Source organism: Paramormyrops kingsleyae, chromosome 11, assembly GCF_048594095.1.
Source record: "Paramormyrops kingsleyae isolate MSU_618 chromosome 11, PKINGS_0.4, whole genome shotgun sequence".
In the NCBI taxonomy this organism is placed as follows: domain Eukaryota; kingdom Metazoa; phylum Chordata; class Actinopteri; order Osteoglossiformes; family Mormyridae; genus Paramormyrops; species Paramormyrops kingsleyae.
Window position 1 is genome coordinate 5,359,168 of NC_132807.1, and position 26,122 is coordinate 5,385,289.

A 26,122-nucleotide genomic window follows, 5' to 3' on the forward strand; every position below is an offset into this window, starting at 1 on the left:
CTGGTCTTTGCAGTTGTGTGAGGTTGGGAGTTTTACTCTATGTGCACTTCTGGAATCCGCCAGCTGAGGGCAGTGTAGGCCCTCAGTAGAGGCAGCGTGGCGAGGAGGCGCTCCAGGCTAACGGGGTGAAACGGCCGGAACATACAGACGGTCAGTATGCGAACCTTAAGAAGGGCTCCATTCAGCCTGGGGGGAAGTTAGCGACTGCGGCCCACCTCCCTCGCAGAGCAAATAAAACCTGTGTAAGGTTATTCTTATAACTAGGAGACACGTTCTATTTATGCTGACCCACCTCACAAACACTGCTGAAATTCAGCTTATGGTGAAAAAGACACTTTTATTCCATACCCTGCCCATTTCAGCTGAAATTAATGAAAGTGTCTACTGTGGCAAACTTATACGGTGTGAATGTTTATTTCATATAAATGGTTTGAGCAGGAGAGGGGATGTCGAACAGGCAGAATGCGACTTGAGCCTGCAGGTTTGTCACTTGACTGATTTTTTACCCTCAGTGATGCTTACAAACCGCTGCTCTTCACAGTCGCCGCACAATAATGGCACAACGGCTGCTTCGGCGGTCTAGAACCTGCCGGACTGACGTCCACGTGCCCTCTGTCACACCGGGGCAAGGCGGAGGGTCTCAGCGTCACATGTCATATTCTGTGTCTTGGTTGTGAAACATACAACAAAATAAGTGAAGATTATGTGATAAATGTGTTTGCATTGCTTTGTGTACAGAGGATGCTTGTAGTAATGGACTCTCCATCGATGCCCACATCAAAGGCCACCACACACACACACGCACACGCGCACACGCACACACACACGGCCATCCAATTCATTTCTATTGAAAAATCCTTAATCCCAACTATGACACCCTTAACCTCTACCCAGCACTAACCTTAACTTTAGGTAACCAAACAAAACTTTGTTTGTTGATTGCAGTCACAGATTTTTATAAAATTGAGTTTCACCTTGTGGGGGCTGAAAAAGTGGTCCCACAATGTAAAAATAACTAATTTGGTCCCTACAATGTAATATACACATGACCCACACACACACACACACACACAGAGTTCAGTGTTTAGGCTCCACACAGCAAGGCGAAATTCTGGCTGGCGTCAAATACAGAAAATTTTATTTGGCATCATTTGCGATGTCTGAGCAAATTGTCACACAGATATTCAAGCACAAACAGGTCGGCTCTTGCTGCCCCTGGGGACACCCCTGTATGCGGTGGGGTGCTGGCCGACAGCAGCTGTGCACCACAAGCGTCACGAGGCAGCAGAAAAGCCGCGACCGTTACAGCAACCCCTGGCAACATGGGGGTCCAGTCACATCTGACTCTAGCCACGCCCCCCCGGGATCTGACATGAAGGCAATGCCATAGCCACCTACGGCAAGATTATGCCTGGAAAATGAACGCACCATTACAGCCTTCGGCAGGAGTGCTCTTGGTCACCCCGTTGTCTATGCAATGTACTGCAGGTGGGTGGCGGCCATCTTGGATGACAGCCACACGTAATAAAATCCTTGGACAGGCTATGGGACAGAGCGAAAAGCAAGGAAAGTACAGGATCTGTACTCGCTGAACCGGTATATACAGTGTCAAAGAGTATTAGGTGTCCGGGGGCGGGCCTGCCACCCACCAACTGCTATAAACAAGTGCGTTTCCACAGACGCGAAAGTATGGCTGGGAAATTGCTTTTCTAAGTAGGCTAGCTACCGCTGTCAGATACCTCGGCGTGGCTGGGGGCGCTGGGAATGTACACTGAAAATGTGAAGCCGGTACCCCCCCCCCCCGTGCTTTAGAACGGCCTCAGAAAGTGTCTGATGGCCTCGGGAACCGAAATGAAAGCTGCAGCTGGCTGGGAGGCATAGGTTAGTTGCTGTAACGGGATTCCGGCTTGTTTGATTCCCCATGAGAAATGCTGTGCACTGCACGAGCCCCCCCCCCCCCCCCCCAAGAGTCGGTAAGTAAAAACGGGGGGTCTAACAAATAACAATGGGAAGGGAAGCATCCCACTCCGAAAAACATGGAAATAAAGACAAAGAACATGTTAATGGTCTACCTTTGGGTGAGAGACGGGCAGTGGGGCATGCCAGGTCGGCAGAGTGCAGGGCGCCATCGGCCCTTGTGCCAATCACACCCTGGCACTGGGACTAATTAATAAATAATTCAGTGTTCACATTTCCAGACCTACCTGCCCCCAGAAAGCCTGAGGACTGAGGAGAGTGGATCCCTGAAGGCTGAGATTAATCGGCTGTGTCCCTTCCATGCCCTTTATCACTGTCAGACAGGACTTACAAGTTGTTCCAGTGAAGGCTAACATAAAACAAGCTTGTAGAAGGTGCTGAATCTACTGCCCCATTTCCCTCCCCACCCCGGTTCCCAAAAACATTGTTCTGTTGCCAAGCCTTAATTTAGTACATATAATATTATAATTCCTAAAATTTCTCCCTTCCTGTTCCCAGGCTGAGCCAGCAGGTGTTCGACACACACCTTCAGATTCCCAGATTCTCTTGTCCTCCTTCTCCCTGCTCTTCTGCGTGGACTGGGAAGTCTGGTCTCCTGTTGGTGGTGATCCACTACCAAGCGCCAGCTAGTCTGGTAACCACAGACGGTACGGGCCGAGGGAGGCGGCTGTTACGTGAACGTCAACATGAAAGGCTTCGTTCCGAAAAAATGGCGTTCCGGAATAGCGTTGGCGGGAGGCACTCGGCGGTTACGAGATCCAGGACACACCCGTCCTACGATTTTCCAAAGCTCTGTGGTCAATCTACTACACTCAGAATAAAATCCAAATAACGAAAGAAGGAGTTACAGGTGTTTTTGTGTGTCAGGTGTAAGAAGAAGAAAACCAAATTAAAATCATCACTTTTTTATCCGCAAAGAATGACAATCAGAAACCCAAATGGACTACACAATTATGTCTAACTTGTTTCGGTGTTTGTATATACAAGGTGGGCACTCTTATGTTATAATCTCTTTGTTTTCAGAAAATGACTCTTATATAATTGTTCTTTTTAAACTGATCTTTTTAAACCTCTCTCCTCCCCTGCTTAGCGGAGTTTTCCCCAGGATGTGCTGCTGGCTGATTCTGATTGGGTCCTGACGGACCTTTTCCGTAGACTTTGCCCACTGCTGCTGCCCGTCGCTGCAAGGAGAGACAAATAGATTAATTTCCCATCAGCCTCTGCGCCCAGCGAACCCAAATCAACATCCTATTGGTCGCTGTTAAAGACAGGCGTGTTAAATTAGGGCTGTACCTAAGCTCTACAGGGTGCTGGATCTTCGGGAGAAGTGATTGTAACCGTGCACCCATGTTTGTCCTTACCTACGTAAGTGCTTGTTGCAGGAGTGGGCGGAGTTTCACGACTGTTGTGAATGGAAGGTGGCGCATACTCACGCCCTATGCACTCCACCCGCGGCTTCTCCCACTGCCCGTCCTCCAGGCAGCGAACCACAGGCAGGTGGCGCTGTACGAAGCCGGCTTCACACTGGTAACGGATCACCGAGTAGACCTCGTAGCGGTCCCTCTTCTTCCCGAATGTTCTGGCATTTTTCACCTCAGGAGGGGTGCCGCAAAAGGCTGGGGGGGATCGGAGGACCACAGAGCGGTGTGAGTGAGGCTTGAGGCGGCGTGGCGGCGGCTCAGTGCGATGCGGCGGCCTCTCACCGGGACCTCTCTTGCACGTGAATGGTAGGTGGTAGTTGCACGGCACGTCGTTCCACTGGCCGTTTTCATGCCAGATCATTACCACGCAGTCCTCACCCGAGTTAAAGTAATTGTCCGGCTGGTTTGACTTCCAATTCTCATATTGCTGAAGAGGAATGAAACCAAAACAATTGAGCAATACACTAACTAAACAATGTCTGAGAAGTGGGAAAAGGACATCCTGGCTTTGCACTTGAGCAACCTCAGATGAACTGTACCGTTTACTTGCAAGTCACAACTTCCACCAGCTGGGGGCGACAGAGAGACCATAGACATAACTGTTTGAGACCAGGCTGCTGCTGACTCATGGAAAAAGAGGGAAGGGAAACCAGCACAAACTGAAATTAAATTAAATCTAAACACTTAATGGTTTTCTTGGGGAGGGGGATACAGTGAGAACACATATGACGTAAGAGTTGGTGAGACTGCCTCACTTCCTTGGGCTCTGCCAAGTTGAGTGGCACAGAGCTTTGTGAAAGAAACCCCTCCCTCCAGCATGAACGAGGAGTCGGGGGCGGGAGGAGACACTCACCATCGGGCTGCCGTCTGTCCAGCGGAAGTCGTTCTCTACGGCCTTGTCACTGAGTCCAATCCACTGATAATCCTGTGTGTTGGCTTTGGGGGCAAATAGAGGTTTGGGGGTGAATCGAGAGCACCGAGGTGGACTGGGTCACTGCAGAGAAATTCTCTCTACTTACAGTTGACAAAGTCCTGCTCCTCTGGAGTGAGGATGCTGACCAGGTGCGAATTGAGGCCCTGGCAGCGGGTCTCTGCGTCCTGCCAAGGCGTACGTTCAAGGAAGTACAGGTAACAGCTGCCCTGGAACTTCACCCAGCCCTCCTCGCAGCTGTGGACGTCTGCAGTGACAGCAAGGGGGCGACAGTGAGACCACGTGCAAGCCGAACGGAGAGCGGGCCGGCCTTCGTTAGACGCTGCCACGAAGAGTCTTGGTCAGTCCAGATGCCAGTGACCCCCACCCCGACCCCCTCCCCCTCCAGTAGTCCCTTTTACCTAAAACAACACAGAAAGATTGTCCACAGCTGTCCATGTGACACACAGAGCAGCTCCAATAGGGCAGTAATGTATTCAAGAAGAAATGTATAAATTATCTAATAAAACTGTCATCAACCAGTCTGGTATTTAATGATTTTGCAAGATTTATTTTATACTTTTAAGTCACAAAGATGCAAGATATAGGAGCAACAAGGGGGCGGTGTGTGGCTCAGGGGGCAATGCCTCTCTGCCAGTGATCCAAAGGTTGCCAGTTCAACCCATCAGCAGACCCTTAACCTCCAGCTGCCTGGGTGCTGCTGTGGGTGGCTGCCCTTCACTGCCAGCCTGCTCTCGTCTACAGAGAATTTCCCCAAAGGGATCAATAAAGCATCAATTATTATGCAGCGCAAAATATCAGTCTGCACCAAGCTATAGAACCAGGATTTAACTTTCTTATGTCCAGTAATCATAATAATTGCTCTTTTATTGATCTGGATTCCTTTATGCTTTTAATATGTCGGTTTTTATGTGACCTCTCGTTGAACTTAAGTTCTGGGACAACAAAACAAGAAGAAAATGGATTGGTGTCCTGAGATCTGTTTTGCTCCTAGGAAATAAACACCAGCCCATATACCTCCACGAAGCCCGCCACTAAACATTCATGTTTTTGGGGAAAAAAAAGAAAAAAAAAACACAATGGGTGGATTGACTTTTACGTCGCCAGTAATTTTCCAGTAGAAAGTATTCTCATTCTAGAAGTAATGACTAACAATTTACAAAGCAACAACAAACACCTGACGTACACCAGGAAGAAGAGGCCATTACATCAGACCACCTGAAAAGATAGAACAAAATGCCGGCAGAGGAGCACTATAGTGCGAAAGGAAAATTTCGCCCAGAGGAGCCCAAACACCAGCGCAGAGCGCACCGCCACACCCGGCGACCCAACCAAACCACTCCAGAGAGTCGTTTGTTTGAGAGTTGGTACCGGTTCTGTTGTTTTTGTGGGGCGGTTAGTGCGATTAGCTGAAGCCGACCTCATACCGATCTCGCAGTGGTCCCCTCCGTAGCTGGGTAGGCATAAGCATTTGTAAGAGTCCACGCCATCGACACAGGTGGCTCCGTTGGCACAGGGGTTCGAATGGCACTCATCCACCTCTGTAAAATAGGTGTGCTGTTACCTCTACCACCCCCAAGGGGGGGCGGAGCTTGTGCTAGCAGGGAAGGGGGGCGGGGCATTGGATAGCATTGATGTTAGAATCAGAACTTTTAAGGTACTGTAACGTTGCTGTCCACATCGTCGCTGACCGACATACTGCGTCCTTCGTTTGCTTTCATACGATGCTGGAGGCAGATTAACGTGTAACATAGACACTGGTGCCGCATGTCATTTACGCGGGATGTTTGGAGCTCCGCTTCTCGCCCCAGACCCATTCCAGGCACGATGTCTCCTAATGAGTCGCAGCATCGTGCGCGACGTGTGGACAAGCAACGCGTTTAGCAGCGGTGAGTTCTGCAGGTTTCTGGTTAGAGATTTAGGCAGCCGCAGGAGGGTTACCGAGCAAGCAGGAAGGTTAGGGAGGAGGAGCAGGGCTGTGCCTACAGGCTGAGGGACACCGCCGGGCAAAAACAACAGGCGGAAGGTCATCGCAAGGCCTGTCTCAAAGGGAGTCAGCTGACTGAGAGTAAGGTATCCATGGAGACGAGCCAGATATCCTGAAACACGCGGAGAAACACAAAGATGATGCCCAGAAACAGGAACAAATCAGCAAACGATGGAAAAGAGGTACAAAGAAGAAACAATCAAAGATGTAAATTCATGTTAACCATGCTTAGAGTTCCTGTATTACTGTGTGCTGTATGGAGCACAGTACCACACCAAATATACTGACACAGGAATGGATATTGCTTCCCTGAAATGGCTTGAATGATATGAATAAAATCTAATTTTAAATTCAAAGTCTTAAGACACCTGTATGATAATGTTTGAAAAGCAAATATGAACTAAGCAGCAAAATAAACTTGACATCAAAACTGAATCGCTAAAAGATGCAGTGCAATGATCAGTAATCGTAATTGCAGGATTGTACATCATTTACAGAATAAATCATCACGTATAAAATTCACAGCATTAGCTTCAGTCTTCTGCCTTCCTCATTACAGTGTATGCAGACTGTCTGTAATATTATTCTATAACACAGAAAGTGTTCTCTGTATATGGTTGAATTTCCCTGCATAGTGATTCGTATCAAATTATCATGACTTACCCAGCTGGCAGGCATCTCCAGTGACACCCGGAGGGCACTGGCAGTGGGCAATGTCACCTCGTACCGAACACGAACCAGGCCCACATGGGTTTGGGTCACACGGGTCGATGAAAGCTGAGGAATTCAAGGTGGGATCTTATCAACACCAGCTTACAGTGGCAGTGTCAGACTGGACATGCTAATCTTTAAGAAATACTGATAAAATTCAGGATAATAGGCGCTGTCATAAGAATAAGGAGACCAAGATCAAGGGTTTTAAAATACAAAAGGTTTTAGTAACTAACCATCTGCAAATGCAGGCTCCTGCATTACTTCTGGGATTGGTAGAGAGACGGTTGGTGACGTGGGAGCAGCACTGGGAACCAGAGCAGTGGCGTAGTATTTGCTAATAAATTCCACCAACTCTGAACGAGATTCCTGTGGATTTTCATCCATAAATGTGCTTTTGAGTTCCTGCTCCCCAGGCTCAGAGAAATGGATCAGCGATGCGTGATCATGGGGAGTTGCTCCTGAGAAGGCTCCCGATGTGACTTCGCTTGTAGAACCAACCTGGTCTCCGCTCCCAGATATAAACACAGATCCACTACCTGCGCCACTGATCTCCACCGGCCCCTTGCCGAGCTCCTGGCTAATCTTGGGGATTATGGAAATCTCAACCATCTCCTCCTCTGTAAGAAGAACAACATCCCCATTCGCAGATGCACCTGAGATCTCTCCTGATGGTAGGCCGGAAGCACTGGGCGCATCTGGAAGACCAGAAGCCCCACTCATTTCAGGGAGACCTGAAATCTCACTTACATCAGGAAGACCAGAAGCCCCACTGATTTCTGGGAGACCTGAAATCTCACTCACATCAGGAAGACCAGAAGCCCCACTCATTTCTGGGAGACCTGAAATCTCACTCACATCAGGAAGACCAGAAGCCCCACTCATTTCTGGGAGACCTGAAATCCCACTCATTTCTGGAATGCCAGAAGCCCCAGAAGAATAATTGTAAACATCCTCAGAATGAAATCCACTCATGTCGGCAGAATTCCAAAAGTCCAAAATTCCAGAAGCTTCTTGTCCTTCTACTGGTTTCTTTATCACTTGAATGATGTCAGAGTCCAAAAAGGTCACTTCAGGGAATTCAAAGCCACTTCCAGATGCCGAGCCACTGAGTCCAGATCCAAGGCCAGTGACATCCCCACTGAAGAAGCCGCTCAATCCGAATCCTGACATATCTCCCGAACCACTGAATTCCACCTGCCCTCTACCCTCTTCTGTAGAGGTCCGGGATTTGGATATATCTGCCATACTGCCATCTAGCAGAATAATTATGGAATCCCCACTACCATCAAGGTCTCCAGAGAAACCACTAATGTCCCCAGATTGTAAAAATCCAGATGGTATCCCACTGTATCCAGAGAAGTCCCCACTTGCACCTGACCCAGATGCCACATCAGAGAAGTCTCCACTCTCTCCTGAACCACTAAATATTGCAGTGCTGCCATCTTCAGGAATGAATCCTGAAGCACTGCCTGATTCTGACCGGTCCCCGCTGAATCCTGGAGGAAATCCACTGAAGTCTCCTGGTCCCATCCCAGATGGGAATGTGAGGATCCCAGTACTTCCTTCTCCAGCCTCCTGGAGCTTCCCAGATGCAGATCCCTCTCCGGACAACATCTCGCCGCTTCCCTGGAGAGTAACCCGAACGTCAAACCCATCTCCACTGAGGCCAGATCCAGAAACGTCTTCACCCAGACCTGATATAGTGCCAGACAACATGCCACTGCCACTGGTGCCAGAAGGCAGGTCCGTAGAACCGAAGCCAGAGATATCAACAGAGATAGGAGGAGCTATTGAGGGGCTCACTGTGAAGGGAAAATCAAAAGGGACGAGGCAAAAATAATTACATCACAGCATTACAAAACAAAACTATTACCAACAACATCTACGGCGAAATTAAAAATTTCAAGTTCTAGAATACTTAAGGGTAGAACCAAAGAAACATGACAGTGCTACCCTTGAGTGACAGTGACAGACAAAGTTTATTACCGGGCTTTCGGAGATCAGTTATGGATGTAATATTGATCAGATCCTCTTCAATCCCCGTAATGTTCCATTTGGTTTCATTAAGTGCCATTAGATCAACTAAGGGGGGCAGAAATACAGTTATTCATTCCCTGGGTTTCAGAAAAAAAGAGCAAACAGAACTGCAGTGACATGAATTTCACTTCCATGTTACATTTACCCCGTAAGCAGTAGGCATCATATTTGGAGTACAGGTCTGGGTAGCTTGTCTGACTGGGGAAGCTATAGACAGTGTGGACCCCCGCTTTCCCTCCCCCACACTGAAGCGTCGGCTTGGTGATGGGGTAACGGACGCTGCGGTCACTCAGCCAGCCTGGGCGACACTTGTCAAAGCCTTGCTGCCAGGCAGCGTGCAGATCAGCCGTGGAGGCCAGAGCGGCTTCCAGCTCCAGGCAGTGGCTCACCGCCTCATCGTAGGTAAAGCCCTCGCTCGAACTGACATGGAACACCTCTCCTGAAAAAGCACAGATGTATATCGAGGCCCCGAACTACACAGAGACAGGCCAAGTCCGTGTTTTTGCTGCGACTCTCACCTTTGGGGCTGTCAGTGTAGCAGTACACATCGTACCGCTCACCAGCGGGCCGCAGGCCGTAGCTTCTGACGCCAGGCACCTGATTCAAGTCTCCCGAACATTTTTCCCGTGGGAAAACGATCGGGTACCTTCAGTTGAAACAGCACCAGGATCGTGTCAGTGCAGATCAATTCATTAACTGCTCTTTCAGATGCTGATCCAGAGTCCATCCCCGGGTGAACAGTGTAATCGACTGGATTTAAAGAGCGCCATTCAGTCTGAGAAAGAGCAAGATGGCTGATGGAATGTCCTGCTCCACACTCACCTGACGGACTGGTCGAGGAGCCAGCCGGCGTCGCACTGGTGGAAGCCGCCCTCAAAGGCGGCTTGGAGCTGCTCGGGGCTGGCGATGACGGCGCCGATGCTCTGGCACGCTAGCTGGGCTTCCACAAAGGTGAAGGCGTAGCGACTGGAGCCGGCGCGGTAGTGGAACACAACACCTGCAAAATAAGAATGCACCAATAGTACAGCACCTGCGTCCATCACTCAAACAGCTATTTGCCTTTCAAGTAGAAGGCTAAAATAAGACTAACCGGTGACAGAAGGCACAGACTTAGTGTGATTTTCAGGAGTAATCTTTCCCTCTAGCCCAGGCACAGCAGTCGCTTGACCGATGATCTCCTCTTCAATGTCGGTGATGTTCAGGTAGTCCTCAGTGAAGCTCGGAGGTGGGGACAGGGGCAACTCGGTAACATTGTCACCGGCGCCAACGAGATCCACTGTGACTGTCTCCAATCCCTCCGTGCCCGTGATGTTCACTGGCTCCTGCGTCGCCACCACGCCCATCAGCTCGCTTTCTCTGGTGGCGTTCCTGAGGAAAACCTCAGGGCCTTCGGTGACAGTGGCCATGCTGACAAAGCTACTGCCTGCCTCGGTGGCGGTCTGCAGGTCTGGAAATGTCATAGTCATGGCCGAACCCTCCTCTTCGTCTAGAAAACAAAATGGCCGCATCTTTTAGAGAACCGGGACCATACCATTAGGTACTAGGTCTACCTTTCTGTCCCACATTCACACTTCGGTGGCTGGGTCATTTACCTTCGTAGCAGATTGCGTCATAGCGGGACTCTGGGTTGGGGTAGCCAGTCTGGTTCGGATGGAGGTATACCGTGCGCACCCCAAGAAGTCCCCCTCCACACTGTGGCCTGGCGATGTTAATAGGGTACCGGACACTCCTGTCTGACAGCCAGCCTGCATTGCACACGTCCATGCCTGCCTTCCAGGCTAAGTACAGCTGGCCGGTTGTGGCCAATTGAGCCCCCAGTTTCACACACTGCTCCTCCGCCTCAGTAAAGGTGAATTTATCCGGAGAGAAGGAGTAGAAAACTCTGCCTGGAATTCAATGGGGGGCAACAGGAGAAGGACTGAATGTAGCATGATATGTGTCTGACTTTTGCTGAGCTTGAGAATAGAGCAGAGTTGCGTACCTGACATCTTTTCTGCGAAACAGTACACATCGTAGGTTTCATTGACGTCCCTCACTCCATACGTTCGGACCCCGGGGAATTCATCCTTGTCACCATAGCAACGTTCTCGCGGCTCATGAATAGGGTACCTTTAGGTTATACAAAGACATTGTTAAATGATGCCTTGTCCTGCAATTCTGATTATACCATAAAGTTATATAACTTTTTTTTCTCTTGGGGAAGAGAATAGAACAGAGATACATCCGTTAATGTGGCATAAAATCGCCTGTAAAGTTCACAGTGCATGTCTCTGCAAGTACTGATGTGCTGTGTGTCTGTGTGAGAGCAGTGGATATGATGTCATAAAAAACAGACCCCTGAACAGGAGAACACAGAGACCCCTCAGTGTAACGGCAGGTTTTCAGGAAAGGCAAAGAAAGGGTTTTTGTGTGCAAAGGAAGTGACAGGCTCAGAAGTCACTAGTGCCGTCTTATTTTCAAGTCAGCGTGAAAGAGGTCTGCATTTCGACCCTCGGCGTGGACCAAGGTAAGTGAACCACTGGAAGAGTCGATTAGGCTAATGCAACTTAAAATAACCATAGCAAATATGGTTAGTAGTTTGACCCAACGCAACAATCCGGGACAGTTTGCTATAGTAATTGGTTTAAATGTACCTTAAAAGTACAAAAGCACAACCTTCAACCAGCACAGTTTACCCACCACTTAAGCTGAGTATTACATGCTGGTTTAATATCACTTGGGTAATTTGATCTAAAAGTCTTTTTTGAAGTCACAGGGAAAGGGGTTTTTTGAAGTCACAAGGAAAGGGGTTTTTTTGAAGTCACTGTTTGATGTCTACAAACTGCCAGTGTTACTTGAGAGCGCATGTGGTTTGGATGAAGGTGACTGACCGGACAGTCTGGTCGGACAGCCAGCCAGCGTCACACTGGTGGAAGCCATCGTCGTAGGCGGCTTGGAGCTGCTCTGGGCTGGCGATCACGGCACTGTTCTGGATACAAGCAGCCTTGGCCTTCTCGAAGGTCAGCGTGTAGCGGGTGGAGATGGCGCGGTAGTGGAACACGATTCCTAGGAAAATCATCAGTCAGTTCTTTTAGTGAGTCTTTCAAAATACTACAAATTTAGCCTGGACGTAAAAAGACCGAAGACCATTTCAGGCTCACTTTGTGACTTGGTTCAGGCTTAGCTGGTGAAGCAAAACATCCAGGTGCATACAAACATGTTTCATTATAAATCATTTTAGATAAGACATGCAACAAAAAAACTTTAAATAAACATATTCACAGAACTCAGCTTGGAAGAGCATGGCCCATGTTGTCTTTTTTAATATTTTGTATTCAAAATCAAGATTTTATGGGAGCCAGACTCTGCAGACTTCTTTGGATGTAGATTTAACTGTAAGATCAGCGTCGCCGACTTGAAACATCTCTGGGATTGTTTCACTCCGATGAGGTGGCGACCACTTCAGGTAAATCAATATGAATCCCATCAACTCATGACAAAGACACATCAGGGAACACAGTTCCAGTGTAAGCTTACCCTGCACCTGGATCTCAACATTATCATTGTTGTCCTCAATTCCATGCATGACCTCGCAGCGGTAGGTGCCGGAATCATTCGCGTGTAGCTCCGTGATCTCAATGGAGGCGTCGGTAGGCACTGTGGGGTAGTGGACCATGGTGACTCTGTCTAAATACGTTGACTGAATCTGCACTTTGCCCTCCATGGCCACCAGGATGTCTGTCACTTTGTCCTTGGTCACACGGCTCCACTTGATGCGGTGGGACAGAGGGGTGATGGTGGGTGCGCCGGGATCGTGGACAGTGTTGTCCTGAAAGTAGCATGGCACGACCAGCTTTCCCCCCAGCAGGGGGCGCAGTGGCCGCTCTAGAGGAATGCTCACACTCAGCGGGCTCTCGAAGTCTACAGGGCACAGAAACAAAGAGGGACCCAGTAGTCAAGCCCATATCAACACAGCTATCAGCTGCCACATGCAGTCGCTCAGCGACACCGGCATTCGATCACAAGCAGGATACACAGAAACATCTGGAATACCATGGTTTGTCACTCACCCGTTCCTGACAATTCCTCATAGTATATCGTCGCTGCGATGACACGCAGACACGCACACAGCAAAAACAAGGAGGTCATAGTTTACCTAAAAGTACAACAGGAAAAAGTGTGTCAGTCATTTGCTTGCAACTAAGTATTTGTTAAAAAGTTAGGTGGAAAAAAACAGCCCTGTATAGAATACAGTGGTTACAAGGTCTCGGGTAAATAGCCATAAGCTGCATTTAGCTTATTACTAATCACACCGTATAACACCCCCCGCCCAAGCGCTGCATAGAAGCAAACTACTGAGGAATCTCTGTTTGTGGGGACACAGGTGTTCAAACCGTTACTGTGGCAAGGGACCAATGAGGCAAGAGGACGTTTTAAGAGAGAGTAAACAGCAGGCAGTCAAGGTCAGGCCCAATAGAATTGGTGAAGAGGGCTGGATGAGAGGCTACAGCACACAGGGATTTATTAACACGTAAAACTCGCTGACTGAGGGATTCGGTGAATAAACTTAGATGGCAATTTTATCACTAACTGGACAGACAACACATTTTAAAATAACTGGAAAAAGTGCGGCTGCCATCAATTCTTTTTAGTTACTTTAACTGCCAAAGGTTCAGTTTAGAGCACCTTCTATGCTGTATACAAACAGTTCACATAGAAAACTAAAATAAAACAGCATTCCACTTAAAGGAGACCATTAGTAATCTGGGAAAAGTGAGAGAAAGCAGTTGATCTTTCCACAGCTGCTGTAATAGCTGGAAAAAATGTATGTTCAGGCTGGTGCTTTCCCTGACACACCGTCTGATGCATTTACCATGTAGAGCCACAACAAAGAATTTAAGACAAAACAATGAATGGCGTTCCAGTCAATGGTGATGGCACCGCTGGCTCGAGGAGGCCACCTAGAGGCAGCTTATGTAAGCATTTGTCGCTGATATGAGCAGCTCAACGGACCGACTGTGGTTCAGGTGTCAAGCCAGGGTCTGTCCGTTACTACAAGAGAAACGGGGTCTAATTTAAACAGCGGTCTGCAGAACAAAGATCACCATTGTGGGAGTGAATAAAACGTTATAGAATCCATATCGCTCTCTTCCTGGCAGTGTCAAATGGACAAATTGCTGCTTGACTGTACGGGATTTTTCCACATTTCTAGAGGTTGACGATCCTCTCTGGAGCCCAGCCTTCCACACATGTTGGCTAGGAAATGTTGATGTGCTACCCAGAAAGCTCCAGATTCATTGAACATCCAGCTCCGGTCCACGGTGCCAGTGTTGCCACTGACAACGCCATAACTCACGGCAACTTCTTAATGCATTTATGGCAATTTCATGCATTTATGTTGCCTGGAAGGCAGTAGCGGTAGGGCTGCTCGATTATGGCAAAAATCATACCATGATTATTTAACATGATTCCTCATTGACTTCAGAAATATTATGCATTCATTGAACTCACTGAATTTGTTGAATTCATTTTAACAGTAGATTTCCTTAATCTCTAAATATATAACAGAGAAACAAATAATAAGGTGGCCGGAACGGTGCACTGCATTTATAAAACAAGACAGAAGGGGGAGTCACTGCAAAATGAAGTGCGGCACAATAATCATTTTATCTGAATTATTGCGTTTTGACAGTTACTGGAAATAATTTTTGGAAGCCACAACTGTAATTGAAGTTAATATACAATTAATTGCCCAACCTAAACTAGCAGTCCATCACTATGGAGACCCACCTGGCACGGCTGAAGGTATCTGTCAGTTATAAAGTAACAAACACTGTGCAGAATTACTACCGTCAATCTTTTATTGTACAAATTACCAACCCACATGTAATTGTCTAATGATTATCTTCATAGCTAGTTTTCCAGTGCAGGGTGACAGTGAGTCTACCCCAGGAAACACTGATCCACATTTTTACACATTTATCAGATGGTTTTACCCAAAGCAACGTACAACTGAGAAAGCAGGGTCAGAAATCCCCTGGAGCAACTGGGGTTAAGGGTCCTAACGATGAAATCATCCTGCCAGCGAGTCCTGATCCACAGAGCCACGCTTTGCCGGGAACAGCGTGGATGAAATATCAGACGTTAACCAGGTACATACACACTCTATGGCAACTTTGAGACCCTGATCCACCCTAACAGAGTGTTCTAAGAATTCCTCGAAGAAACCCGCACAAACACATGGAGAACCATAACCGTGACCCACTAACAGCGGGGGCAGGAGTCGAACCCCCAAACAAGAACCAAAGAGGCTGCTGGAGCCTTCAGGGTGACGGGAAGAAGGAAAACATGAGTCACTCCCATTTGTAAGCTGAAGGACCCTCAGCGGCATAAGGAAAAGCTACTTAATGGAAAGAAAATGCACTTGTCATCTAATAAATAAAATCTTCCTATTAGTTACACTGTTAGTTCAGGTAATTGGTAACTCTGAGACGTCAAATCGCCAGAGAAGTGGACCAGCATGGTAAGAGTCAGTAGGCATGAAAGAAGTCGCAGATTTTCATTATGGGGGCCAGACATTTCTTTGGATGCGAACAGAGTCTGCTCAGCTGCAGAGGTTTACAGTCAACTGTGAGGAACGTTCAGATCTGAGAGGCGACACAGTCAACAAGCTGCCGCTATAAAGAGCCCCCCCAGCTCAGAGGCAGCCATCGCAAAAGGAAGGGAGGCAGAGATGGTCGTCATGGGAACTACTGAGGAGGGGACACCTAAATAATCCTAAACACACCAAAGGGAAAAAGTAACAAAACAAACAGACAATGAGGATTCAGTAAGTTCGGTAACATACTGTTACGATATATGTAAAGCTGCAGTGACACGTATCACATACATATGTAAAAAAGAGACAATATGATATTGTTTAAGGCAGTATTTAATATTTTAGCTTGTATATTAATTAGTTATGTATTAGCATGTGTCATTAGCTAAACAGTATATTATTAGGGCGAGCAGATAATCCATGTCAAGAATGACACGTTGAGCTAGGACAGTATGTGTACACTACTAATTCAATTAACAGGACTTGGATTTCACTTTAGCACTGAGTTCTTTCTGTGTGCTGATTGGTCAGTCTCCTATAATCACGCATATGTCACTAATGTTAATGTGAAACAGCTGGATGAGTCTTTCAATCAAGGACAAACAACAATCAAAGGACAACAAACCAATCAAAGCACAAGAAGAACTGAACTATTTAGCCGAGCACAGGAGCCTTTCAGTTGAAAAATAGCTTGTAAAACCTGAAGTAGCTCAAAGTGTCCTGACATGGATTATCTGGTCACCCTAGTACTACAACCCTGATCCTGGAATGCTGGCATCCAGCCGGTTTTCTATCATACCTGATGAGTTACTATCTGCCTGCTGGATACTGACACTCCAGGACCAGCGCTGGCTACCCCTGCCCCAGTATCACTACCCTGTGTACTAGTATTATACAGGACAACCTTCTTCAACACATAATGGCGACACATTTCAGGAATAGAAAACTCAATTTCATATAATGAAATAGGGGCTTTAAAGTTAGAAAACTGGCTGTTCGTCGACTGAGACCCGTTTTCATCCTCTATCAGTCATCACTCACTCGGCTACTGCATAGACCGGCAGAGAGCAGGTGGAGCTGGGACTCTGTGTTAAGCGAACGTGTTAAATGGCTGACCTGCAATCTGCTCTCTGTGTCCTGTGGGGGCCGGGGGGCCCTGCTCATAAGGACGAGGCTGTTTACTGCCTCCCCTGCTCATCTCCTCGCTGCCTTAACAAACCGCCGCTTCATGCCGAACACTGCGGTGTTCAGTCTTTGGTGGGGGGGGGGAGGGGGCGTGTGTGAGCATGGAGCACACACCCACACGCCCACTCACACACAAACTACCTGTTCTCCAGTGGCAACAAGAAGCTGCTCAGAGTGGCTTTTAAAAGTAAACTTCAGGGTTTCCGTTACTGCTCTGGAATTGCGTTCGGTTATTTTAGGGTAACAGTCCTCCCCTTTAAAATATAACATCATAGTGTTTATCTGCTCCTCCTGGGACATCACGCGGCCTCTTTCCACCAGGCGGCCTGCACTAGGCTTTAAAACCTTCTTTATTGGCTGATAGGGTGAGGAAAGCTCTTACGCCACCTTGTGACCATTAGTGGAATGACAAGGTCTTAATCAGAGTAAAGAATCTCGTGGTCGGGGCAAAGTGGACTGAAGAGTAAAACATGTCTTCTTCCTTACATATTTTCCTTGTTAACTATATCACCTGTTAAAAAAAGTATGTAGCTATCTTTGAACCTTGGAAAATGCAATCAACTTTCGGTATCACTTTACTTGAGGGTGCACAAAACCTTAGTAGTAACTTAGTTACTACTGAAGTACAAATCATGAATAAATCATGAACAAATATAGTCACTACTTAAGATGAAAGATGTCATGATTCAATAAAGATGAACAAACGACATCAATGTTTCACACGTTATTCATTAATTGTTCCTTCAGTAGTTCACTAAGATTTACAGAAGTAAGAACTGCTTGAGATAAATGCGTCACGATTTATTAATGATGAATTAATAACATCAGCATGTAACTAAGACTGAGTATGTGGTTAATTAATACATAAGTAATAGCATAATACTACATGATTTGTGTCCCCTCAAAATGCTACCCAACTTTACTGACAGTCATTTCTAAAGGAACCATTATTTAATCGTAAACGTACAAGTTTACTTTAGCCAAAAAAATACATTGTCAGGTTTCTCATTTTGGCGCATGGAAACGTGCACCGCTGCGGAGGTTGATGAATGGAGATCGGCAGGTGTAGCACGAAGCGGCCCAGCGTCGGGCTGGCGATCAGAGTCTCCGGGGAACCAGGCACGCTGCAGGGTAGCACCCCGCCAAATATTTGCACATCTGTCAGAAGCTCAGACACTGACGATAACCTCAGTTTGGGAAGAAGAGCAAACAGTCCGACAAGAAAGGTTCGTGTGGGGCGTCTGGGCAACTCCACAGCCCTCCGGCTGCAGACAGAGCTGCCATTGACTAAGGCGCGGTACCGTAATAAATAATATTCTCAGTTTTCTCCGAGATTTTAAAGGGGCGGACAGTGCAAATCGTTTCCGACGTTGCTTACGCATTTCATTTTTTTTCTCCAAAGAGATTTTTTTCCCCCTTTCATAATTTATATGGCCCTTCATTCTTCATCTTTACTAATAAAAATTACACTGACTTTCTGCCAGACAGCCGGTTTATAGGGGAATAGTCCAAACGTTGGAAGATCGGAAAACGAGTCGATAAACGTTGGTAAAAGTGAACACAGCTTACGTGGCAAACAGTAAACTGCTCTGTTCGCTGGTAATGACGCATGTCTGACTCGGATTTGAACGGGATGTTGAAAACTCTATTTAAACTGACCTCATGATAATTATTAAAATACTACAGATGTTAAGAGTTCAACAGAGACCAACATACAGCTAAAGTAGCTCCTACTTATTTATTACACTCACAAAGTAACTCTGCAGTTAATAATGAGGTTTCATAATACTAAAAACGTCTATAAATCATGAGGTATTAAATTCGGTTATTTGTGGGCAGTTGAGTATCATATTATCAGATTAATTAATTAGAACATGCTACAGATCATTGCTCAGATGTAAATAACCCCGGAAAGACATTCCTTACACCTTCCTCAACTGGAAATCCAAGGTCAGAGGGTGGGAAAGACAGGAATTTAACAGCAGCAGAGCTTTGTTAGGGTTAAGGTTATGCATAGGTTTTAGGGTTAAGGTCATGTGTACAGGTTAGGGCTATCAGGCATGCATCCCCCAGACGGATGGCGTTCCCCAAGAAGGGCCCTCCTTCTCTCTGATTCCATGTGGTTCAGAATGACACATCCTTTGCTCTCAGGACACTTTGTCCGACAGTAATCAAACAATACAAATTAACACCCAGCTCAGTAAGTCCCGTTATGTGGCCGATTGTAAAACTTTAAACTTTAATAAAGCAAAAAAACCTTTTCCTCGGGGCCTTTCTTAAAAAAAATTATTTGAGTCAAATATTTGAAACGTAACACCATTAGCCGTTAGGATAGGGAAGCGTGCTGGGGGGTGAGGGGGGGGGGTTGTGACTTACACTGTCCCCATTCAGCAGGAGGGGAGTGCTTCATTCCCTCTGAGACATAAGTCAGTAAGCGCAGGGCTGTTTCTGAGTCTGTATTATAGGACCTCACTGCACTGAAGGCCAATGTAAACAGTACCAGGCTCCACAGTGAAGGGCCATACCATACCACCGGCACAAGGTGCCAGCCCAACACAGTCCACATTCAGGTGGACATCAGCAGGAGAAGGCCGTCAAAAATCGGACCAAACCACTCGGACACAGATGCTCCTTTCTTCCTCTCTGCTGATATTCAAGATTGTACCACCTTCCCTAAAAGACAGGTGACGATCAAGACGACCCCCCCGAGCTGGTGCTGTGTATCCCGGAGGATGGCGTCAGATGCTCTTTGCTCCGCTGTGAGGAGGTGCTCAGTTTAATACGATGCACATGAACCCATCACCCGATCAGTGGGCATGGTCACATCAGTTCATTCACATTTTTATTCTGTACTTACATGGACATTTTTCACTAGAAGTTTTTGCCAACTTTGCTTTCATCCTTGTTAAAACACAAGCTTACTTTTGCTTACAATACTTTTAACGAAAGAATGACTCTAACTGACTAAAACAATTACTACCATTGAGACATGACTTAAAAAGTCCTTATACCTCCTGTATAAATTAACTATTGACATGTAGTCCATACTGAAATCAACTCCAGGACCATTTATTGGAATTCCTAATCGCCACAAGTTCTGATTCTGTCTAAAAATCCAGAATTCTGATTCAAACCGACCATCGACCTTGATCTGTTAACTACATGAGCCAAGAAGGCAGTGCTGTAATTAACGCGGAAATGGCTGGATCTCGGCCTGGTCTGTAATTACGGTGGGGCGGTTTTCTCGTTCCATAGGAGTAGTGTGATGAGGAAACAAACAGAGAAGATGCAGGATGCAGCACAACACTCACAGATGTCTTGAAGGCCGCTTGTCTCTCATCTCAAGGTCACACGAGGATGTCACTCTCAGGAGATACTAGGCTTACACACTGGCAGAGACCAGCATCTCCAAACTATTCATAGTACACTCAAGTACAACAAAACATGGTTTACTTGTGTTAGTTTCTAGCTGTTGACTGAATTTGAAATGATCCTGTAGAAACATTTACTTTCATGACAGTTGTGGTGTCTGTAGAATTCACCCTGACTTCAGCTTTATAGAAGCAGTAACCATGGTAACAAGAATCTCAGACATCTGTCAGTTGCTGAAGGACAGCCGTTAAAGCTCACTTAATTTTATGGTTCCTGATCCAGGAGCTCTCTCTCATACTGAAGAAGAATGAAACTCTCTTGGTCGCAGGGGGGAAGATCTCTTTCCACACACCTCATCCTGCTCTTCATAAAACACACACAAGAGCAAGCTCGCATATCACAGCAAAAGGGCAGCCACTTACAGCACCTGTTGAGCTGGAAGTTAAGGGCTTTGCTCGAGGGCCCACAGACATGTAACCACTCCGCCGAGGCCGGGCTCAAACCCACAACCTTCTGATCACAGACACTTAGCCCGCTGAGCCACACACCACAAGACATCCCTCGCCATCTTAAGGCACGGCACTTTACGATGAGGGATCAAACTGGAGAGACCCTACACAAGCACGGACATTCATATGCAGTCAGGGCTGTGTTTCACTTCATGAAAGGAAACTTCTATCGATAAAATGATCTAATACATGTCTTATAGAGACCATGGAAAAGTCTTCTTCATATTTGTGGATTTCAGCCCTGGTGGCTGGGACACATTCGCCATTCCCCATCCTGAACAGATTTCACTACAGTGCTGAGACTCAGCCACCGCCAAAATAGACCAGGATCCACTGAAAACAGCCCCAGGGAACCTCACAGTTTCCCACAGTTCTTGCATGTTTGTAAAGGCGTAATCATCTTTTGCATTGCATCCTGGTTTGGAGACTGTACCCCTAGGCCGAGGCATCCTATGCCTGAAGGGTTAGCCGTCTAGATCTCATACACCTATGTATTCCTGCTTATAAAATACAGCACTTTCAAATATGTTCTATAGACATCTAAGTTATAGTAAGAATTAGTAACAGTTGGTTTGGCTAATTTAACTAATTCAGGACAGTTAGTTTGGCTAATTTAACTAATTCAGGAAAAAATGATAATTTTGGTTATGAATGTTAATTAGTTGTTGATCAGTGAGCATGAATTATTGTTATTAATTAGACAAAAAAATTATCATCCCAGACACACGTCCAAAAAGCGTCTCAAATAGCGGCATATATTAGACAAGGTTCAGAAATCGGCATCACTGGCCTCCCTGATTACAGGCTCTGCATCACTTTGCAGCTTTAAAACCCTAAGTCTGGAAACACAAACCGAGCTTTGTTTTCTAACTATTTTTTCCCTTTCAGTTTAGTTTATACTTTTCCACTGCGGCACAGACGAGTGGGTACAGACGAGTGGTATAAAACGTGTATGTGGTCCAGAAATTACAGGACACGTATAACTACAAACAACTAAAAGCGTACGTGTCAAATAAAACATTCTGGTTACCTGCACTTCTTAGGTGGACTGTGCCCGCAATCCAATTCCCATAAAATACCCTGTGAGGAGCTGTTGAAACTGTTTTCTCGAGGAATCAGAAACTTTCAGGTGCGCTATATGACGCCGGTCTTCTTTTATCTTAGTTATTTTATCCTTGCTCCTGTAATTGCTCAGAAGTGAAGGCTTAGTCTTTAAAGTGCGTGGTACTGCTGTTTCAAGGCGGTGTTAAAATCCTGATGTGCCCCTACGGCTGATGGGCGCAGGTACAGCCTCGCTCCGCTGGCGTGTGTTTCAGGAGCAGAAAGAATCCTTTTTCAAACCAGGGACAACTTTAGCTGTCAGAGAGGGAAGGGTGGAGGAAACCCCAAAAGTGGGAGGGTGGCGGCGCGCTTTATGGTTGCGAACACGCCTCCATATATATATATATATATAGGGGCATTTGTATGTGTAGCGGTGAGTGAGTTATTACACAATTTATATTCTATATTCAAAAAGTACAACATTTAGGATTGCTAGTGAAAACATAAAATGCAGTCGGAGATCCGTATAATTCAACTTCCTAGAATTTTTAGTTTTGTTGGTTTTAATTATTTAATTTTCATGTGATTTTCATAGATTTATCAGTAACAACTAATCTTCCAGTACGGAAGATTTTTCGACAGGTGGCAGTACCTGCTTGGGTTTCGGAGACCTGTTAGCTGACTTGTTTCCTTGCTTGTATTGATCCTTTGTGCTTTGCTTTACGTTTTGTGAGAGTTGCATGAATTGGAAATCATGGATTTAAACGAAAAATTAAGCCCAGATTAAGACTAAAACGGAGTAAAATGTAGACATCGCGGATTGTCAGAGAGCTTAATGGGTCTCATATACGCCCAGCTCTGCGCTCGGTTGCCCAGGATAACCCGATCCCTGCTCCCTGAGAACCAAAACTGCAGGTTTTGGCGACACCAAGTGTGGTGAATGCTATATCAACAGTCATGTTCGCAAAACCAGTAAGTGTTGAAGTTGGGAAAAACACTGGTTAACTGTATTTCTGGTGCAGTGTCATTTTGTGACTTGAATACTGTGGCATGCAGTGATTTTGGTCCCAGCTTGTATCAGTTCCTCTCCAGAAGATGTTGTAAGAATATGCCCATTACATAATAGGAATCACTGTAGTTGCATCACAAACCACCGAGTTTATCACATATCTTGCATCCGCTTCTCTGTGTTGTGTATCTTGTATTTATTATCTGTCTGCGTTATGCTGTAATTGGTGATTATCTATTGCCTTGGTGTCTCAGGGCAGCAGCTTCCTTCGGCCTCGGTCAGGTGCCAATGAAAATTCTGATTCTGAAACAATTTAAAATGTGGGGAAACAGAAAAAGAGTAATTCTATAGTAATTTTATCATAAGCACACACACACACATACACACACAAACACACACACAGGTTTGTAGTTATACCTTTGTGGGGACTCTCCATTCATTTCTATAGGGAAAACTCTAATGCCAACATGACAACCTTAACTACTACCCAGCCCTAACCTTAACCATAAGTAACTGAACAAAATACAAGACTTTTGGCATTTTTAGTTTTCTGATTGCAGTCATAGATTTTTATAAGATTGAGTTTCCCCTTGTGTGAACCGAAAAGGCAGTCCCCACAATGTAATATATACATAACCCCCCCCCCCCCCCGCCCCCCCTACACCCAGATTTGATAGGCTGGCCACCATGATGCATCCCTGAAACAACCAAAAGTGAGAGACTGTTTACCTTTGAGCCCCGAGGACACAGGACAGGCCTGTACATCTGAGCTCCCAGCCGCTGGGCCTGGATGAGGGCCGAAGCCCTTCTAGAGTAGAGAGCCTTTATTGTCATACTCCCCACCCTCCCACCTCCCCTCTTACCCCCTTGAGGTGGGACCTGCTTTAGCCTTAAGTGTCTGTGGGGGCCGGTCCATTTCTCCCACCTAAAGGGGTGCTTTTCAGGAATGAAGTTTCGCAGACACACTCTCTGGGTCCCAGTGCTCCCACCTCCCTTTGAAAAGACATTTATAAATATCAGCCATAACTCGAATATATTTTAATTACACTTTAACATTTCAGCCTTAATCGCACTGTGAAGGGCAATTTATCTTTTTAACGTTAATATTAATTTTCAGTCTTTTTCACCAGCAGTTAATTTTTTCCTCTGTACCCTGTTACCTCATTTTTTTTTTTTCAAAATGGCTTCCAGGGTGGGGGTGAGACGTGAAAAAGGCACGTCCCAACCTTTGCCATCCGTTGGCTGCAATTAGCAAGCGGGGGGGAGCTGGCGGGACAGAGAGGTCCTTTCAGTGGACGCCGACGTGGGTCTGCGAGCCAGAGGAGCTCCTCTGTGTGGAAGGAAATAGCGGCATGGCTGATTAAAAACATTATTCACACTAACGTCTGACTTAGCTCTCCTTGGATCCAGCTCTCAAATGTCAGCGTCCAGGCAGCATTTTAAAAAATGCCAACCAGCAATATTTTTTCTCCAGTATAATTTTTTTTTGGACCTCTGAACAACAAATGACTGTAAACCTACTGTAGAGAGAAATAAATGTATACTATACATCTACAAAATCTCCTATAAATGTACTATAGAGGCTGTGTGATTAAAATATAATTAAAGTGACTGAAGTGTAATTAATCTGATAATAATGAGGCACACGTCTGTAGGAATTACCCAGAATTCCATGGAAATACTAACAGACAATTCCTCTGATAATCATTGATTTCTGTTCTTATTAGCCTCTGGGACAACTTAACAGATTTCCTATTAGTTACTTTACACTAAATATAAATCTTAATTTTAAATACAATCACACCTAAAATCATAATATACTGGAATTCATGAATCATTGATATTTTTGTATTTCTCAGTCATGTTTTGTAAGATGTCTTTTAAAAAGATCCTGTATAGGGAGTTTTGACAATGGCTGAGAGATGAATCCGTCTTGAAGAAGACAGGATTGCTACGTCACCTGTATCTGCACACGTGTTTGTAGGTCAAAGAGATGGATTTTCTGCTTTGCACCCATTTCTATGTGATTCCAACCTGAAAGTCTCTTCTTTCCTGCACTGGGTGAAAGTTAGAGCGCCCTCTACCTTGAGGGTGGAAAATGGGGTCATTTTTATAAAGGATCACATATGTCATGGAAATGGATGCCTATGGTCATCTCCAGCTGTACTTAACAACTGGTCTTCTTCATATCTTCTTCATTTTGGAAAAAGTCAACATTTTATTTGTATAAACATTTTAGCGTCGTACGCCTGCTGGGTTTTTGGCAGTTCCCAGCTTTACTGGAATATCTTATTCTATGGCTCCAAGTGTGCAGTGTATCAACGTTAGATTTTAGCACTTCGGCTCTTAGCTATTTGCACACACCCTGAAAGTACAACTAAGTGTTTCATCGGCCAGCATGTAGATTAGTAGTGAAAGAGATGGTATGAAAAACCTGCTGACTACTGAATTCAATCCCAGGTGTGACCCTTGGATGACGATCCTCAGTGTAAATCCAGATGCATGAGTGAGAGAAACTGCAGGTTATTCTGGGAAAGGGTCTCATCTAAGCAACTGTCAACATTGGTAAGAGAGGCCAACTCTCATCTATCTGAGAAGACGTCAGCATTAATTTAGCTCTGCAAATGGTTCTGTTTCTGTCCTTTATCTAAATTTGACCTGAACCGTCTTTTCTCGCCTTCTTTAATTGCGCTGTGTGTCACACTTCCATACCTTTACCTTTGCCGTCTGATTCACCACCACATAGGCGTGTCACTGTTTGAGCAACCCCAACCGCTGCTTGTTTTAGAAAAAAGTGCGTTTTGAAGCGTGCCCTGCACTATATATTACCAATCAAGGGAACGGACACAGGAGTCACTGAGTGAGAGGACAAACTGTTAACTTCAAGGCTGATGTCCAGGGAAGGGCTTGGCTGCTCTGTCTGGTTGGGATTTGAAGACAAACTCGAGCTTACGGCTGAAAAAATCTGGCTTGCCCTCGAGGGGGTTGTCCAGAGTTCAGAGCCTGTTAGCTTGAGCGCTTCATGCTAATAGCCAAAGCTTAAATAAGCCTCAATGGAAGAACGCAGATGAAAAGGATGCTTTCAGTGAGGTAATTCTCCTTTCCCACATTGGTATCATTCAAACACAGACCCTACTCACTCTTAGCCCCAGTGTTTAACGTGGAATTGCAAACTGCTTGCCACTTTTGGTTGCCGGTATCATGTTTTGCCACAGCCACATTGTGCGGGCGAGTTAATGCGCCCTCACGTAACACAATATGGACATCCGGGGAGGGGCCAAGTCAGGTGAGGGGTTCGTTCATTCACAGCACCGGAGCCTGATTTCCCATCATATAAGAAGTGGTTCTGTTTTTCTGCTGGC

The 26,122-nt window shown here is 46.0% G+C and overlaps 1 protein-coding gene across 1 annotated transcript; it reads right to left on the minus strand.

Moving 5' to 3' along the window:
• Positions 1-1,975: 1,975 nt before the first annotated feature.
• Positions 1,976-22,034, minus strand: acanb (aggrecan b). Its single transcript, XM_023813923.2, has 18 exons — positions 21,741-22,034; positions 13,117-13,202; positions 12,584-12,967; positions 11,938-12,112; positions 11,049-11,176; positions 10,660-10,953; positions 10,158-10,553; positions 9,890-10,064; positions 9,586-9,713; positions 9,213-9,506; positions 9,017-9,112; positions 7,264-8,832; positions 6,980-7,093; positions 4,418-4,576; positions 4,252-4,334; positions 3,681-3,825; positions 3,411-3,593; positions 1,976-3,158 (listed from the first exon to the last, which is right to left on the minus strand). The coding sequence occupies exons 2-18, from the start codon at positions 13,193-13,195 to the stop codon at positions 3,064-3,066; spliced, it is 4,497 nt and encodes a 1,498-aa protein (XP_023669691.2). The 5' UTR covers positions 13,196-13,202; positions 21,741-22,034; the 3' UTR covers positions 1,976-3,063.
• Between the last annotated feature and the right edge of the window lie 4,088 nt (positions 22,035-26,122).